Here is an 18,657-nt window from a genome sequence, read left to right as displayed (position 1 = left end):
GTGAATGTCTACTACATGCACTGGGGACTATTTTAGGCTCTTGGTGCTATCAGTAAGTAAATGTAACAAAAAGCCTGACCCTCGAGGACAGTGTATGCTAGTGGGGTCATGACATTAAAATAAATAATACTGCTTGGGAATTAAGTAAATGACATCAAGCTCTCTGTCTAAAAGGACTAAGCTTAATATTATATTTAAAAATCAACCTGTTTTGGCAGTGTGATAGCAATATGGAGGCCATACTACCCACTATGTGGATGTCAGTTCTGGCAGTAATCTTGGCAAAGAGAGCTCCTTTTCCAGAATGCATCAAATAAGGATGAAGGGGCAGGCTATTTAATCTCTGCTACCAAAATCATTGTAACAATTAACATTTTTGAGGAAAAAAAATGCCTCCAAACAAAACTGGCCTTTCAAGTTAAGTCTTGTGCGGGAGCAGTTGCTCTCCCCACAAAGTGTCAGAAACTTTTCCATGAGTCACTTCTTTTGTGTCTTGCACAGTCCCTATCAAAATGCAAACACCTCAGGAGAGGTGACATCTGGCCTTCACTGGTTGACACTTTGGGAAAGGAAGAATTATTTTATTTTATTAAAAAAAAAACATTTTATTTATTTATTTTTTAGAGAGAGGGGAAGGGAGGGGGAAAGAGAGGGAGAGAGACATCTATCTGTTGCCTCTTACACGTGCCCCAAACCAACAACCCAGGCATGCACCCTGAGCAGGAACCCAACCAGCAACCTTTCACTTTGCTGGATGACACCCAAACAACTGAGCCACACTGGTCAGGGTGGGGAAAGGAATAATTATTTTAGAACAGCAGAGCAAAACAAAGGCTGCTCATTGTGTGTTCATTTTCTGCCTTTCCCACTGGAGTGTAAGCTCCGAGAGGTCTAGAATCATGTCTTTTTTTGTTTGTTTGTTTATTCCTCTATATCCAGAGTCCAGGACTCACAGGAGACCCTCAATAATGTCTTCAGAAGGAAAGCAGAAGAAACATGGGAATGAAGGAAGGGAGGGAAAGAGGTAACTCAGGACAGCCAGAAAAGGGTAAAAAGCCTACTTAAAATTCTAGCGCAGCATTTACGCTTATATTAACCTTATTCTATAACTGATGACCTCAGATATTTATTGAGCTCTTACTATGCATACATGGGGGAGGAGAGGTCTCCAGAGTAGAAGACAGAACCCTCTTACCCTCTCGCCCTCTTACCTTAACTTGGTGTGGTTCTTTGAATTTTTACATCTGCATACTCCGAGAAAAACGTCACAACAACCAAGGCCAAGAAACAGTTTCCTTATGGAGCATTTAACCATTTTAATGCACGAAACGTGAAGTACTCAAACCTCTCAGCCTTTGGGATTTAAGTATTCAGAATGAGAACTCCAAAGTGACCAAGATGAAAAACAAGTTTCAGGAGGGCGCTCAGTTTTTTACTAGTACTCTAGTTCAGTGACATCTCAAATTAATGTGCATGCGAAATCACTTGGGGAGGTTGCTAGTATGCTGATTTGGATTCACTAGGTCTGGAGCGAAGTCTGAGATGCTGCAGTGTTAACATACTTCCAGGTGATGCTGATCTGCTGACTCCAGGACCACACAGAGTAAATAGACAAGGTACTCGAGGTCTCCACCTCGACCGCCAGGTGTGCTTCTGCTTAGCCTCAGCATTCGGAATCGCTGTCCCGCGCTTCCTTGGCCTTCCGCCAAGAGGGGAGGAGCTGGGGGCGGGGCGGGAGGAGTGGCGCGGGCTCCGCGTGGGTCCTGCTAGAGATCACCTCGGCCCCTTAGAGAGGCAGCCTAGCTGCGGCGGCGCAGGAGGGGGCGGTTCGGAGAGGGCGCGGCCTCTGGGAGGGGGACGGGCGGCGCACAACCCCCGCGCTCGTCCCGGCCACTCGGTGGCCACTCGGTAGCCTCGCGGCAGCCGTGTGGCCCACTTGGCAATCCGGTCCGTGCTTCTTCCTCGCGCCCGCCTCCTCTTGTCACCTCCCGTCCCAGCCTCTTTGCTCAATCCCAGCCGAATCTACCACTCTCCAAGCGCCGCAGAAAGCGATAGGTGGTGTGCGGGGCTGCAGGACGCGCCCTCAAGTGGACCCCGGCTCGGCGTTGGGGGGCACAGGCAGCAGCATGGACACCAAGCGCTGCTTCGCCAACCGCTTCGATGACTACCAGGGCAGCCTGCTGGCTGGCCAGTGCGAGGAGGCGGTGGCACCGTTAGTCACCGCCACCATCGAGCGCATCCTCAAGGAGCTGCCCCCGCTCGCGGGCGGCGCTGAGGCCCGGGGGGCGGCGGCCGCGGCCAGCAGCTGCCAAGGGGGGCTGTACGGCGGCATCGCCGGGGTGGCCTACATGCTCTACCACGTCTCGCAGAGCCCGCTTTTTGCCGGGGCCCGGGAGCGCTACCTGCGCTCGGCCAAGCGCCTCATAGACGCGTGCGCCCGCGCTGAGGAGTGGGGCGAGCCAGACGCCGACACCCGCGCAGCCTTCCTGTTGGGGGGCGCGGGCGTGTATGCCGTGGCTACGCTCGTGTACCACGCCCTGGGCCGGTCTGACTACGTGCAACCGCTGGGCAAGTTCCGAGCTCTGTGTGCCGTCTGCGCGCCCGTCTCCTTCCTGGAGTGTGGCTCCGACGAGCTGTTCGTGGGCCGCGCGGGCTACCTGTGTGCCGCACTGGTGCTCAAGCAGAAACTCGCCCAGGAGGTAAGAGGTAGCCCCGGCAGCGGGGTGGGGGTGGGGGGGTTGCTCGTTGCCTCCAGGGCCCTACCCCGCTGTCCTTCCTGGGCTGGGGCTCCAGGCTCCAGGCGCAGTGCCCCTGGCCATTCTCCATTTCTTTGTTACTCTAAGCGCTGTCATTTCTTCACTCTCTTGAGGTTTATCTCTGCTTTTCTCTGTTTCCTCATTTCCCGCCCCCTCCCACCCCGCCTTTTACTCTCTCATTGTTGGGATTCCGCGTCTTTGAGCTGTCCGGGTTTTCCGCTGAACGTGCCATCTGACTAAATTCCTCTTCGCCCAGTAGCTTTCTGGAGGCCCTTTCAAATGAGCTTTTAAAAACACCTAAAACGAAAGGGATTTCCCTTCCTTTGACCCTCTTGTCAAAAGCTGAAGTACACTCGAATGTTAGAGTACTAGAAAAGTGATGGAGTTTGGGGGGCTGATTATGTCATCATGGTTTCCATCGCTAATGTGGAGGTCAGTTGCTTCTGTGACTCCCGGGTCTGTAACCTAGAATAACTGCCCAGCTGTAGGTTTGATGCGCTTACTATTCAGTTCATCTTACGGCTCTTACAAAATTCGTATCTGTTGGGGGTGTCCTCTTTTTAAATACATAAATGTAGAAAGAATTGTACCCAATTGTAATCAAATGTGCATTTTTCATTTTGAAATGATTAGTAAGGATTGTCAAAAAGACAGCGTACTTGACAGGGCAGGTTTTCTTAATGAATAGCTTTCCAGTGGCTCCTTGAAGTGAACTGGATTTCACAACCAGATATAGGCTTTTTTTTTTCCCTGGATTAAGTTTGGATATAGTGTGTGGATATTAGAAGAGAATGTGTTAGTTCCTGTAGAGTAGGGAACAAAATTCTAAGGATCATAGTAACTAGAACTGAGAAGCTCTTTCATTCATAATCCACTGGAGCCTTTATTTAGGTGAGAGAGACGCTTGAAGAAAAATTAAAGGTAAACAGAGCGTTTTAAACGTGTAATTCACTTAGATAACCTTTACAGAGGCAGACTTGATTTTTTTATTTATAGAAGGTGAGGTTGATTCAAGTGAGAGAAAAGATTACTAAAGACTGCTCTGTGCTAGCAGGGCAGCAAAGATCTGTGTGACAAAGTTTTCTTGAAATAGTCACTCTGCCTCTGAGTCACTATTTTCTGCTACCAGTTTCTCAAGGGCCCTTCCAAGTTGTATAAAATCTTTTAGAAGGCCACAGGACTATTTACATATCATTTGCATTACATTTGCATCTGCTCCTCAGACCTTGCTGTCTGGCAGTAGGCAATTTTCAAAGTCTTACTTTCCCACTTGCTTTCCTTAAACTTCTCTTATTACCCTTTCAGTGCCGCGGGGCCTTTTCTCTATAATGGAATGGCAGAGTGGGAGACTCATCAGGTCATACAAGTGGAAACAGACCAGAGGGACTCCATTCCCCAAAACTAGGGTCCCAGGGACAGTCTGCAAGGCTGATACACTAAGACATTTATTGGGACCTCTCTTCTGACCTGCTGCCAAACCAGATCTGTCTTTTTATACTAATTAAGTTGAAGTGTTTTGGCTCCCGCTCCTAGGAGATAGAACAGCTCTGAGGGTAAAGAGACAGCTCTTCACCGGAGCAAATCAGCTAGTTTTTGTCAGCCTCAGTTGGGGCAATCCATGAAGTTGAGGCTAGAAAGGGAGAGGAAAGGCAGGGGCTAAGTATGCCAGGCTGGAAGCCCTTTGAAGGAAAAATACAAGTCTTACGCACCATCTCCACCCCTTATGTGCTAGCCAGGATATGGCTTTGCCCTCAGTAGATGATCCATAAACCTTGATTAAATTGAATTGCAAACTTCTGTCAATTCTCTATAAATAATCTGTCATTATGTCCTGAGTTTGTTTCCCTTCAATGTCATTTAGAGTCATTTTCCTCTGGCAGTTCCCTGAGTTATCAACCTGGTCTAGATCCTCCCCTCGCTACTTGGCACATTTTTGGCACCTAATAGTTGAATGAATTACCATTTACTGGGATTAGTGCACTGTACTCTGAGCTGGATTCTCTCACTCAAAGCCATTCCTTAACACTTTGCATTATGTTATTTCTCTGCTCAACATCCTGCAATGGCTCCCTATTACCTTTTGTCCAATGCTTCCCGTCTCACTTGCAGTTAGAGCTAAGACACTTAAAATGGCCGACAAGGCCCCACATGACCTGGCCCCCTGCATATCAACTCTCTTTCTTGCTCACTTTGCCTCAACCACACTGGCCTTGCTGTTTCAGACATTTATTTGCAGGTTGTTCCCTCTGCTTGGAAGACTTCTCTTAGCTATTTTTATAGCTAGCTCCCTGACCTTGTACAGGTCGTTACCTCCTTAATGAGGCCTTCCCTGTCCACCCTATTTAAAACTGCAACCCCATTCCATGACTTATGCCCCTTTCTTGCTTCATTTTACTTATTTTGTTGATTTATGTCTTCTCCAATTAGAATGTAAGCTCCATAGGAGTAGAATTTTTGTTTTATTACGTATATTCCCAGCATTAAGACAGTGGCTGGTACATACTTAGGTTCTCAACTTTCCTTTATTTGGTGTTGCAAATAGTGTATACTCTATGGCTTGCTTTATCATTCAGTTTCAGTGCTGTCTCATTTATCAATATTTTCCTTTATGGTGGTGCTTTTGGTGTCATGTTTAAAAAAGACTTTCCTGCCACCAAGGTCTCAGTAAATATTTGTTGAATGAATGAATGAATGAATACTAATTTCTTAAAATTCTGCCTCGGATCAAGCCTGACCACTAGATCAGTGCTTGTTCAGTGTTAATGTTCATAGGAATCACCTGTAGATGTCATTAATACCAGTTGTTATAGCAGGCATGTGATTGGGCCTGAGATTCTGCATTTCTAACAAGTGCCCAGATGATGCTGATGCGTGTGGCCAGGGATCATGCTTTGAATAGCAAGGCAAAACATTGCTACATGGATTTTGGCATTATACCAGCCACGTCTGTTAAGGGATGCTATAGGACACCATTCTATGAAACTTGGTATATTTATTTATAAGGTTGTAGTTTAGAATACTGATTACTTTGTCTTACCATGCTTTCATTATGAGGACCCACAAGAGGAATTTCTCTCAGGATTTAGAAACAGGAATAGTTAGTTGTGCTCCTCCTGGAAACTGATTGAATTTTTAAATCATCAGAATGTGTCATGTAGCTGATCATGTTTTTTTACTTTATGCTGGCTCTTAAGAAGCATAGGGCCAGGATTCTGGTACACATACACTTGTATACAGTCCCTAATCACAGGTACTTTTGTGTATAAGCATTTACCTCAAGTTTATCTAATATTTTTCTTCCTTAGTTTATCCTTTTCTGAATTTTATTCCTTGCATTTGATTTTATTGTTTGTATTTAGGGTTATAAGATTCAAAAGTAAAAAAAAAAATGTGTGTGTGTATGTATGTAGAGAGAAACAGAAACAGAAAGAATCACCATATCCACGTATATATTCCTTTCTGGAAATACTCAAGGGAAGTGGCTTTGAGGGTTAATCAGGTATCCTTGAGCAATGGGCACTAAAGTCCCAAGAAATCATACCATAAAAACTTGCACTGGGTCTATTCTGTTTTCCACAAATTGGCTGAAATGTAGCAAGGCAAAGGGAGTTAGAAAAAAATGGAAAGGGGATTAGAGCCTAGGGGCCACAGTTAAAATAATAACTTTGCCACTGGGCAACCTTGGACAAATAATTGAACATCTTTGAGCCTCAATTTCCTTACTTGCAAAATAGATTAATAATAGCTTCCTCATTTACTTATTCTCTCATTTATTCACGGATTCAGTGAATGTCAGGTATTTACATGTGCCAGGCACCTTGCTAGATGCCAGGATTTAGTAATGAACAAAAATCAATATAATTATGTTGTTATAAGTGCTCTGAAGGAAGTAAACAGGAACTAAGAGGGGGCAGGACAGGAGAGGGGAGGGGCCTTGGCATAGGTTAGTGAGGAAGGCTTTTTTGTGGGGGTGATTTCCTGGCTCATCACTGAAGCATGAGAATGAAGTGGCTGCTTCAAGAGCAGTCATTCCAGGCAGAGGGGACAGCAAGGACAGAGTCCCTGAAGTGGGAAACTGCTTGGAGATTTCAAAGAAATGAAAGCTGGACAGTATGGTTGGAGCAGAGTGAGCGGGGCCCAGATGGATCGAGGAGTTCAAGACCAGGTAAGAGCCCTGAGCAGGGTAAAATCACCCTGCAGAGCCAGGTCAGTCCCAGTTAGGAGTGTGCATTTGTTTCAGGTTTAAACAGGAGAATGTCTTCATTTTACTTACCTTTTAAAAAGCTCACTCTGCTTTTCCACATGAAAAGTGGATTGAATAGTATTAAGAATGATCACAAGGAGGACTGTTTATGGGGGGGTCTAAACACCTTTTGTGCCAAGAACCCCTTTGTAAATCTGGTGAAACTTATAGTGCTTCTTTAAAAAAAATTTATTGATTGATTTTACAGAGAGGGAGGGAGAGAGACACATCAGTTTGTTTTTCCACTTATTTATGCATTCATTGGTTGATTCTTGTGTATTCCCTGACTGGGGATTGAACCCATAACCTTGGCATATTGGGATGATACTCTAACCAATGGAGCTACCTTACAAGGGCTCTATAACACTTCTTATAATAACATTTTAGATGCATAAAGTAAAACGCATAGGATGACAAAGAAAGCCAATTATATGGACATTCAGTTACCAAAACATTTAAAAAATGTGTGATGCAGTAGCATATGTGCTTTTTTATTCACACATTAAATAACAAGATTTGGCAGCAGGTCTAGGGGTTATGGTACTTTTGAAACAGTGATGGAGTCAATGATATTTCGAGATATCCAACAACTGCAGTATGGTATGAATATATCTGTAATTTCTGTAAATGGCAAAGGTACAAGTATTATTGGTGGTTTGTGGTCTGCATTTGTAATGAAGGGAAATACTAAATTGTTTAAGTAAAATTTGAGAAAATATAGATGTGATTTTATTTTCCCAGCCAAAGAGGAAATTGTCTGGAAGTTGCTGTGATGATTCACTCTAGATAAAATGCCTAGTATAGTGCTTGGCAGATAGTAGCTGCTTATTGAAGTCAGAGTTATTCCGTTTTGTGTCTACTAACAGAAAATCAGAAGTGCTTCTGAACACCACATAGAAAATTATACCCAATACAAGAAATCTATCTTCCTGCCATGATTAAAAAAAAAAAACAACTATTGCATGATTGTTAATTGGGTCCTCAGCTCATTTCTAAGGCAGGTGGTTAGCAGCTGTGTAAGTGGTGATGCTTTGGTTTGCAAATAAATGAGTATCCAATAAAAAGTGATCTAAATAATGGGAACATTTATTACCTAATTTTTCAAGGGGTGTAGAACTAGGCCACTCCAGGATTGGTTCAGCAGCTCAAGAAGGGCATCAGAACCCAAGCCCTTTCCAACCTTTTTCTCTGTTATTCTCATTGTGGGAGCTGTATCACTCCTCGAGTTTGCGAGATGGCTGCTGCCATTCTGAGTTCCTATACAATTGAAGTAGAATGGGAGGGTGTGAGGTTGTTTTCTTGAATCTTTAAAAAAAAATCATACAGAAGATTTTATCTGTGAAGAATTTCCTCTCTGCCTCATTGCCCAGCCTTTGATCACTGGCCGTTTCTGGTTTCAGGGGAGGCTGGGAAGGCTAGTGTCCTTCATTTCTAACCTCTATCATTACACGCAGATTCTGACAAGAAAGAAGAAAGGCAAGGGGTAGGGTTCTTGTGTGGTTACCGAAGTATCTGTCCCTTGGCAAGGTCTGTCTTGTGACCTTCCCACTTCCTTGGCTATTATGAATTATACTGCAGTGAACATGAGGATGCAGGTATCTCTCTGAAATCCTGTTTTTATTTCCTTTGAGTAAATACCTAAAAGTGAAACTGCTAAATCATATATTAGTTCTCTCTGTAATTTTTTGAGGAAACTCCATACTGTTTTCCACATTGCCTGCACAAATTTATATTCCCACCAACAGAGTACAAGCGTTCTTCTTTTCTCCGCATCCTTGCCAGTACTTGTTATCTCTTGTCTTTTTGATGATAGCCATTCTAACATGTGCGAGGTGATATCTCATTGTGGTTTTGAATTGCACTCCCCCAAGGATTAGTGATGTCGAGCACCTTTTCATGTTCTTTTTGGCCCTTTGTATGTCTTATTTGGAAAATTGTGAAGTTCCTCTGCACATTTTTTAATTGAGTTGTTTGCTGTTTTGCTATTGTTATATGAGTTCTTTATTTATTTTGGATATTAACTCTTTATTTTTAAAGATTTTTATTTATTTTTTTAGAGAGGGGAAGGAAGGGAGGAAGAAGGAGAGAAACATTGATATATGAGGGAAACATCAATTGGTTGCCACTTGCATGCCCCCAACTGGGGACCTGGCCCACAACCCAGGCATGTGCCCTGACTGGGAATCGAACCTTTCAGTTCACAGGCTGGTGCTCAAGCCACTGAGCCACACCAGCCTGGGCTGGATATTAACTCTTTATCTGAGATATGATTTGAAAATATTTTCTCCTGTTCTGTAGATTTCTTTTTCATTTTGTTGATTGTTCTTTTGCTGTGCAGAAGCGTTTTTGTTGTGGTCCCACTTAATGATTTTTGCTTTTGTTGCTTGCATTTTTAGTGTCATATCCAGAAAATTGTCACCAAGACCAATGTCAGGGAGCTTCTTCCCTATGTTTCCTTTATGTTCTACAGTTTCAGGTCTTATGTTTAAGTCTTTAGTCCATTTTGAGTTAATTTTTGTGCGTGGTGTAAGATAAGGGTCCAGTTTCATTCTTCTGCATATGGTTATCCAGTTTTCCTAGCACCATTTATTGGAGAGACCATCTTTTCCCCATTAAGTACTCTGGGCTCCCTTGTCAAGTATTAGTTGATCATATACACATGACTTTATTTTGGGCCTTTTGATTCTGTTTCATGGCCTGTCTGTTTTTGTGCCATTAACACTGTTTTGTTTATTTTAGTTTTATAAATCAGAAAGTATGATTCCTCCAGCTTTGTTCTTTCTCAAGATTGCTTTGGCTATTAGGGGTGTTTTGTGGTTCCATATGAATTTAGGATTATTTTTCTAGTCCTATGTTTAGTTGGGGTTTTGAGTGTGGCTTATTCCAGATCTTAGAAGAAAAGCATTCATCATTGAGTATGATATTAGCTGTGGGCTTCTTTTATATGGCCTTTATAATGTTGATATTTGTTCCTTCTTTTTTTGAGACTTTTTATCATAAAGTGATGTTGAAGTTTGTCAAATGCTATTTATGCATCTATCGAGATGATTACATGATATTTATCTTTCATTCTATTAATATTATGTATTGCATCCTTGTGTCCCAGGGATGAATACCTTTTAAAATCATGTTGTATGATCCTTTTAATGTATCATTAAATTTGGTTTGATAGTATTTTGTTGAAATTTTTAAACCTATATTTATCAGGGACACTGGGCTGTAGTTTTCTTATAGTGTCCTTATTTGGCTTTGGTATCAGAGTATTGCTGGTTTCATAAAATGAGTTTGAAAGTGTTCTCTTCTTTTCAATTTTTTTGGAACAGTTTGAGAAGGATTGGTGTTAATTTTTCTTTAGATGTTTGAATTCACCAGAAACCATCTGGCCTTGGCTTTTTTTTTTTTTTTTAGAGGATTTTTGATTACTGCTTCAGTCTCCTTACTTGTTATTGGTCTGTTCAGATTTTCTATTTCTTCATGAGTTTAGTCTTGGTAGGTTGCATGTTTCTATGAACTCATTCATTTCTCCTAAGTTCTACAGTTTGTTGGTGTCTGCTTATTCATAGGAGTCTCTTATGACCCTCTGTATTTATGTGGTGTCAGCTATAATTTCTCCACCTTCATTTCTGATTTTGGTTATTTGTCTTCTTTTTCTCTCTTAGTCTAGTTAAAGGTTTGTCAGTTTTGCTTATCTTTTTAAAGAACCAATTTTTAGTTTTGTTGATTTTTTAAAAATATTATTTATTTTTTATAGAGGGGGAAGGGAAGGAGAAAGGGAGAAAAACATTGTTGTGTGGTTGCCTCTCTTGCACCCCCCACTGGGGGCCTGGCCCACAACCCAGGAATGTGCCCTGATGGGAATCAAAGGGGCAACCATTTGGTTTGCAGGCCAGTGCTCAGTCCACTGAGCCACTGCAGCCAGGGCTGATCTTTCATATTGTATTCCTAGTCTCTATTTCATTTATTTTTGTTCTAATGTTTATTCTTTCTTCTGCTAACTTTGGGGTTTAGTTTTTCTTCTTTTTCTGGTTCATGGGGGTATAATGTTAAGTTGCTTAAAATTTTGATTTCTTCTTAAAAATTTTTACTGTCGTTATACAAGGTAAAATCAAACAAAAAGAGGATACAAAAAGATATATAATAAAATGCCTTCTTTCAGCATAATTGTTAACATTTCCTTTTTTAGAAATGCTATATTGTATAAATATCTATATTGTTATACACTCAAATGGTCATGTTGTGTGTGTGTGTATTTTTTCTATAGCTCGATTTCTTGCTATAGTAGTACCTTGGGCATTTTAGCACGTTACTGCATTGAGAGATGTCTCATTCTTTATACTGATTTAATTATTATACCACCACTTAATCATTATTGACAGACATTAAGTTGATTCAAGTTCTTTTTTTTTGCTACCAAAACCTCTGCTATAAAGAATACACATATATACATATAATATGCATATATACATATAACACTCATGTTTCTATATATGTATCTTTGCCTTTTGTTGCAAATATACAGGGTCTGGCACAAATAACGCCCCCTTTAATTACAAAATCATAAGCATGTAATTCTGTAACATAACAATATCACACTCAAGCACACCATATGACATTTCAGGTAAAATGTTCAAATGCTGTCTATCTTGTGTGAGACATTCTTGTACCCTACCAACCACACTCAAGCAGGCATTACTTCTGCCAGACCCTATATATGTAGGATAAATTTTTAAAACAATTGCTAAGTCAAAGTTTAAAGGTATTTTTCACTTGATAGAGATGATCAAACTGCTTTCCAAAAAAGTATAGATCAATTTCCCTTCCTTTGCCAGCATTCACGGGTGCCTGTGTTCCCACATTATTTTCAGCACTGGGTTCAATCAGACCTCTTAATATGTGACAAACTGATAGGTGCAAAATGAGAATGGAGGTTTCTAGGGTAGCAAATTAGTCTGTTTATTGTTGCTTTCAACAGTCACTTCAATTTGGATATGGATATGAGTGGTCTGTTTTGTAAGCAGCTATATGTGTGCACTGCATAAGTAAACCCTCAAGTTTGGCTTGAAATGACAGTAAATTGGGGAAGCTGGATTTCTTTTTTTCTAGGCCAAGTCCAAGTCTAGTTCCTAATTGCCTGATTGTAGACCTGCCAGAAAATGGGGTTCTTCTGTAAGTTATAGCTTAGATCTTTTTGTTACTCTTGACATAGAACCCTGTGATTGCTAAAAGGGTATAAGAACTAACACTGATTGTTCCCTTATTGTGCATACTGGTGTAAACACTTTAGAGGTATTGTCATTTAAGACTACTGGCAATTTTATGACATAGGCACTGTTATTATCTCCATCATACACAGGGGGGAACTGAGGCACAGAGCGGTTGTGGAAGTTTTTCCAAGTTACACAGATAGTGGCAGAGATGGTCTTCCATATCCCACAGGAGGGTTGCCAAATCTCTGCTTTCAATTAATGCTCTTCACACTTCAATGTGCACACAAATCTCCTAGGGAATCTTGTTTAAAGTCAGGTCTTGATTCAGCAGGTCTACGGTGAGTCTCAAGATTCTGCATCTCTAGCAGAGCCCCCCCCACTCCAGGTGATACTACTGCTGCAGGGTCATTGAACATACTTGAGTACAAAGCTCTGAATCACTATTTGTTTTCAGTGTATGGGCAACCTAACAACAAATTTGACTGATTCCAATAAAAATTCATGATTTTCATTTTTTGTCCTTCATACTGAAAATGACTTCTTCCACAAATACCAGAATATCAGCTCTCTAGTTTGTAGTTTATGCTGAAGGAAAGATTCACTGCCTGGCACATCTCCTTGTGGGATTAAGGACTCAGCATCTGTGAGTGAATGCGTGGATTTCTTTTTTCTGTTAAATGTAATTTTGCATTATATACAAAAGGTTTTTTAGAATTTCTTTAAAAGCCCAAATAGACATCATTCCAGCACTTTTAAGTTATTTCATAATGATAAAAGAAGAGACATTATATTATAACATTCCTAGATCAGATAGAAAGTATGATCTGGATGCTCATGGAACCATTCCATTGTAGAATCATTCAATTACATTTACTTGTGTGAGATAAAGTAGTGCTACTCCCAACTTTAAATTAGTTTAAATTGAAGGTACCTAGACATTTCCTTGTTATTTTTTTATTAAAATTTTTTTTCTGATAGACTAATTTAACAAATCTAGTCAAAATAATCCTGATTTTCTTAGATATAATTTTATACCTTTTTATTTATTAACATACACTCCACTAAAACCTAAACTTATTATTTGTATTGTAATTATTTGAAGAGAGCATGGCTTGTAATTTCTGTATTACTGAATGAATAAATTGGGGAAATAAAACAAGCATAGTTAAAATTCTTTTAAATATACTGAATTATTTATTTTGCCAATAATTCAACCTTCCAGTGTTGTATGAGGAGGTGGTTTTAATGGAATTTCACTCTGTTTATTGATCTCTGAATGTGAAAATGATAGATTGTATTAATTTCTTATTAACTTGGTTAATTTCATTTTTGCTGGTTACTTGAGTGAGTGATGTTTGTAATGTGAGTGGCTCCTACACAATACACAGTGGATTTCCTTCATGTGGCAGGGCAGTCTTTTAATATCCCCATGTGGTGATGGTCCTTTGATAAATTGGCTGATAGTTCATGACGTGTTCAAGTAATTGTCTCTTCATGATTCACTTTTGCTAATTGATTTCTGACCTATTAATTAAATACAATGCCTTGGATATTTGGTTTTTCTCAAGGAAAAATGTTGTGCTCATGATTGTTCTATCTATCATCTCTCTAGATATATATTCACACGCACATATATATTACTTCTTTTTTCCTAGTTATTTTCTTTATGGATTTAAGTTAATAGACTCATTATTCTTGGGGTGCTAGCCACTTGGACAACCCGAATTTTCAAGAAGTTATTTGATCCATTCTTTATTTTAACAAACTGAACAAAGAAGTGTTTGTGTAAGATCAGATTTCCTTTTCTGAATAGCTTTACCCATTCAACAACCCAGACAAATGAATGACTTTGATGCATTAAGTGTGAGTGTTGCTACCTGGGCCATAAAGAAGCTGTTTCCCACATGAGAGGCAGTCTTACAGACGTCATGGGCAAGGACATCATCTAAATGAGAGGTGGCAAAACAAATATTGGTCGTAGTATTATGTGCAGTTAGCTGTTAGTGTGCCCATCTGCTGGCTCCATTGCTTTGCCTGGGATGGATTCCCTGTGCTCAGTGAAGTGTTGAAATTTGGTATCCATGGCAACCAAAGCATCACCGATCTTAAAGCAAACACTATAGGGACCAGCTGAATCTCTACTCATACAGTGACTTTAGGAGGGAGATTCCTAACAGACTTTACAGCTGTCTAAGGCTACAGAGATCCAGTACTCAACCATAAAGGAAGTATTGTCCTCATGAACATTTCAGTAAAATAATATTGCTACTTGAAATGTTTTCAGTCCTTGTGAGGCAAAGAAAATTGCACATGTATCATAGACTGCAACTTGCTAAAATACGTGGGACTCTCAATGAAGGCAATACTTGTGGGTAAATACAGAGCATTAGGAGTCAGGTAGCCTTGGGATGGAATCCAGGCTCCACCACCGTAGCTGGTTGACCTTAACCAAGTTACTTAGCATCATTGAGGCTTAATTTCCTCGTCTGGTTAATGTAATACAAGCAGCACTCATCTTATAGGTGTGTTATGAAGATCCACTTAGTATGTGCATGTAATATGCTTAGCAAAGACTCTGTTAGGCATAAAGGCTGTATAACTTAGCCATTATTTTATTAGTATTTTGAGTATTATTATCATTGATGTAAAGTGAGACTCTGTGTTGACTAAAGAATATAAGTATGGTTTTTAGACATTCAGCCAGTCTGTCTAATGTTCCCTGTGGTGGTATTCAGAGCTGTTATATCCCAACAGCAGAGCTTTGAGATCTTCACACAGAGACCATAAAGGGCTGGAGGGAAATATCCTCTGCTCTCTCATGCAGGAGATTAGGCTGAGCTGCTCAGAGAGATTATGTGTCAAAGTAAATTGAGTGGCTGGTCATCACCCTTAAATACAAACCTGTGTGAGTTACTCTCTGAGATTTGCTTCCTCCAAGGACAGGGTAGTTCTTTGCTCTTTTTAAAATTTTAGGTTCTTGGTGGAATTAATCAAGGAATTGGCTTTCTTGTGTCTCTGATCTGTTCTCAGAGTAAATCACCTAATTGGCTTTAAGCGACTGTAAATTGCTACGCAGGTGATGTTGGAATGTTTGTTTCTTGCTCTGTTCCCCCAGATTCTGAGTGACAGATTCAAGCTCTCTCTTGCTCTTAAGTTCTCCTCTTTGCTTCTAAAGATCATTTGCTTGCATGGCACTAATTCAGAATTTCAAAGGAATTTCAAGAGTTGTGTCCCTGGTGAAGTGACAATTTCAAATGAGTTTTCCTCAGCAAATGTTACAGACCATGTACATTCCGTAGCTTGTTTCAGAAAAACATTAATATAATTAAGGATTCTATCAAGTGTTTCTTCAGCTTCTGTGCCCAGAAACTATGGTTTTTGCATTAATGCACTTTTGTATTTGCATTTCAAGACTGTGTGGTATAGGCTCACTGTCAATTTACAGACTTAAAATCTACATTTTACTCTTTAGCTCCCAGCTCCGATTCATATTCATTTATGAGCCCCCCCCACAAAATGGAATTATCTTCTGGAGGGCGGGCCCCTTGTAGTATAGGCTTCCCCAGCTAGATGAATGTCCTAGGAACCCATCTGTATCAGTTACCAGTTGGCATTGTTGTAAGAGGCTGTGTTCAGCTTCAGTGAATTTTTTTGAAGACTTTCAACACATTTGCCCATTTCATGACAGGTGATTTATGAGCGCACCTGCCCACACCATGCTGAGTGTTCAGCAGTTTTTGACCCAAAACGGCATGACCCCCGTGCCCCACCCTCCCTATTCGCCTGATATTGCCCCAAGCAACTTTTTGTTTTGTACTGTTTTCCCAGATGAAAAAAAATCCTCAAAGGGAAACATTTTGCTGATGTGGAAGAGGTGAAACAAAAAAATGTTAGGAACACTAAAAGGCATCAGAATCAACAAGTTCAAAAACTGTTTTGAGCGGTGGAAAAAACATCTCAATAGGTATATTGCATCACATAGAGAGTATGTTGAAGATGACTGAAGTTTAAATGTGTAAAAATAAATATACATTTTTTAATAAATTCCATTTTCTGGGTCCCCCTCTCATATAGCATGATGATCTTAATGTTTACAACTATACTATTATAATAATAAAGGTATACTTATGACTTACTCCTATCCCTAATAATTAGGTTTATATAGATATTTGTTAGTTCTGCTTACAATGTTTATTACCATACCAACTGACTCTAGGTCTGGGTGTTCTTCTCCATGGGGGTCTGTTATATTTTTCTCTGATCTATGGCCTTAGGTCAGTGTTTCTCGCACTTGATTGTGCATTAGAATCCCCTAGAGGACTTGGTATAACACATGGCTGGGCTCCATCAGCAGAATTTCTGATTAAGTAGGTGTGGAATAGGGCCTGAGACTTTGCCTTTTAACCAGTTCCCAGGGATGCTACAGCTTGTCTGGAGCCTACATTTTTTGAACCACTGCCTTAGATAATAACCTTAACCTTTGCCAAACATCTCTGAAATGTGGGAGCTAGATGAAGGCATATGGTGGTAGTACCAAAATCATTATCGCCACCAGAAAATAACTCAAAGGATAGGACTCACTATATGGCAGGCACTGTGATGAGTGTGTCTGTTTCAAGGGAAAAAATTGTGACAGAGAGGTTCAATAACTTGCCTATCATCACACAGATAGTAAAGTAATTGAACCCACGTTTTCTGACTATAGAGCATCTTAACTTCTATAGATGTAAGTCAGGTGTAATATTTTTTGCATGTTTTTCTACTAAAGTACACACTGCCAAGAGGAGAGTGAGTTTTACTCGAAGACTTTTGGAATAATAGCCTGAACTGAACTCTGAAGCTCAAGGTGTTTCTGAAATTTACCTTAAAATTGAACAAAAATGACAGTACAGGAAATTGCTCTACAATTGTTCTGAACTTCCAGTTTCAGCTTCCTGGAATGCTCTAAAGGTTCAGGAATTGGAGGTTCTTGAAATCACTGGTGGTAGTGGGGGTTTGGGTCAGGCTCCAAATCAGAAGTGCTAGTTGCAAGTTTGATGAAAAGTGGTTAAACTCCTGGATCCTTTCCCAAACCTAGGCAACTAGATGATGGTCTTAGGTCAGGTCTCCAAAAGGTGACTCTGAGAGGCAGAATCATGGGGAAGTGCTTCGGTAAGGAAATGCTCCCAGGAGAAACCAGTATAGGAGTGGGGGGAACAGTGAAGGGTAAGAAGGCAAGCAAAAGGGTGATTTTAGGCTCTCAGGCTTGTGTCCCATCCTTTAGAGGAGTTCTGGAGTATACATTACATCTCAGAGTTTGTTCTGACTAGAGGCATGCTCTTGCACAAATAATTCGCTATAGCTGGGTGTGAGGGTGTTATCATCCAGGTATGGACAGCTGTGTTGTAGCCTAAAACTAAGACTCTGAATAAGGCCTGCAGGTGAAGGTGAAAGTTAGTAGAAGCAAAGCACATGGACACTGGGGGATGGATTCATAGAATCAATTGGAAGGATCTGAAGGGATCTGGTAGGAACACACACAGTTTCCATATATGTGCCCTCCAGACCTTAGCAGAAGCCTTGAAGTTCACTTTCTTGCCAAATTGAATTAGAGTAGCTCTGGGCTTTGAGGACCAGTGCAGTGCCAAGGACAGAGATAAGGTATGTCACTGAAAACAGCAGTACTACAAGCTGAATGGTGAAATAATCCCCCTGTCTGCTACCCCCTCACACAAATCTAGTTTCCTCCTCAACTCAACTCCCATAACACTGGCAGACACCAAGAGTTAGGTTCTCAAATAGATTTAATAAAAAGAATCACAAATACTCACATTTTTAGTTGTATCTGTTACCAATGCGAAAAATCATTTACACTGCCTTGTTGCAGTAGAGTAAATCCCAGCAATTAACTAGCCCTCTTCCACACCCAGAATTCCCAATGAACTTTTTAGGTACAGACCCTTAAATAGGAACTGTCAGTCAAAAGACATTTGAGGAAAGCATCTAATGTGAAAGACAGTGATCATAACAAAATAAACAAATAGGAAAACTGAACTAACAGTAAACAGTTAATACTGGGAGCAGAAGAAAATTTCCTACGTGCCCAAATATATAATTAATATTGTCAGGAAAGCAATCACTTGTATGAAATAAAAGCAGGATAATATTGAAAGGAATATTCAGACAACAAAAAAAAAACTCTTAGAAATTAAAAATATGGCAGGAGAAATAAAATAATTCAGTAGAAGGATTAGAATGAGGATGTGTCCCTGAAAGTTCAACCTTAGATAATGAGATTGATAAAAAGAGAAAAGACTACTTAAAGTCCAACCTCTGTCTTGTAGTCAGTCCTAATAAAAGAGAACAAAGTAAATGAAAGGGAAAAATTATGAAAAAAGAACTCAAGCATATTTTTCATAAGTAAGGGACATGAGTTTCCAGAGTTAAGGGGGCCACCAGTATGTTGGATGCA

At 40.4% G+C, this 18,657-nt stretch overlaps 1 protein-coding gene across 1 annotated transcript in view; it reads left to right on the top strand.

Moving 5' to 3' along the window:
* The first annotated feature begins 2,126 nt into the window (after positions 1-2,126).
* The window catches only part of LANCL3 (LanC like family member 3), a 95,222-nt gene continuing 78,691 nt past the window's right edge, over positions 2,127-18,657 (top strand). Inside the window, exon 1 of the mRNA XM_054566406.1 lies at positions 2,127-2,699. Coding sequence (XP_054422381.1) covers positions 2,127-2,699 — 573 coding nt within the window. The remainder of the gene's footprint in view (positions 2,700-18,657) is intronic.

The sequence above is a fragment of the Pteronotus mesoamericanus genome, unplaced genomic scaffold (genome assembly GCF_021234165.1).
Source record: "Pteronotus mesoamericanus isolate MK-2021 breed Mesoamerican mustached bat unplaced genomic scaffold, CSHL_Meso_final contig_173, whole genome shotgun sequence".
Classification (NCBI taxonomy): domain Eukaryota; kingdom Metazoa; phylum Chordata; class Mammalia; order Chiroptera; family Mormoopidae; genus Pteronotus; species Pteronotus mesoamericanus.
Note: the sequence above shows the minus strand (reverse complement) of the source record. Positions and strands in the feature narration are given on the sequence as shown.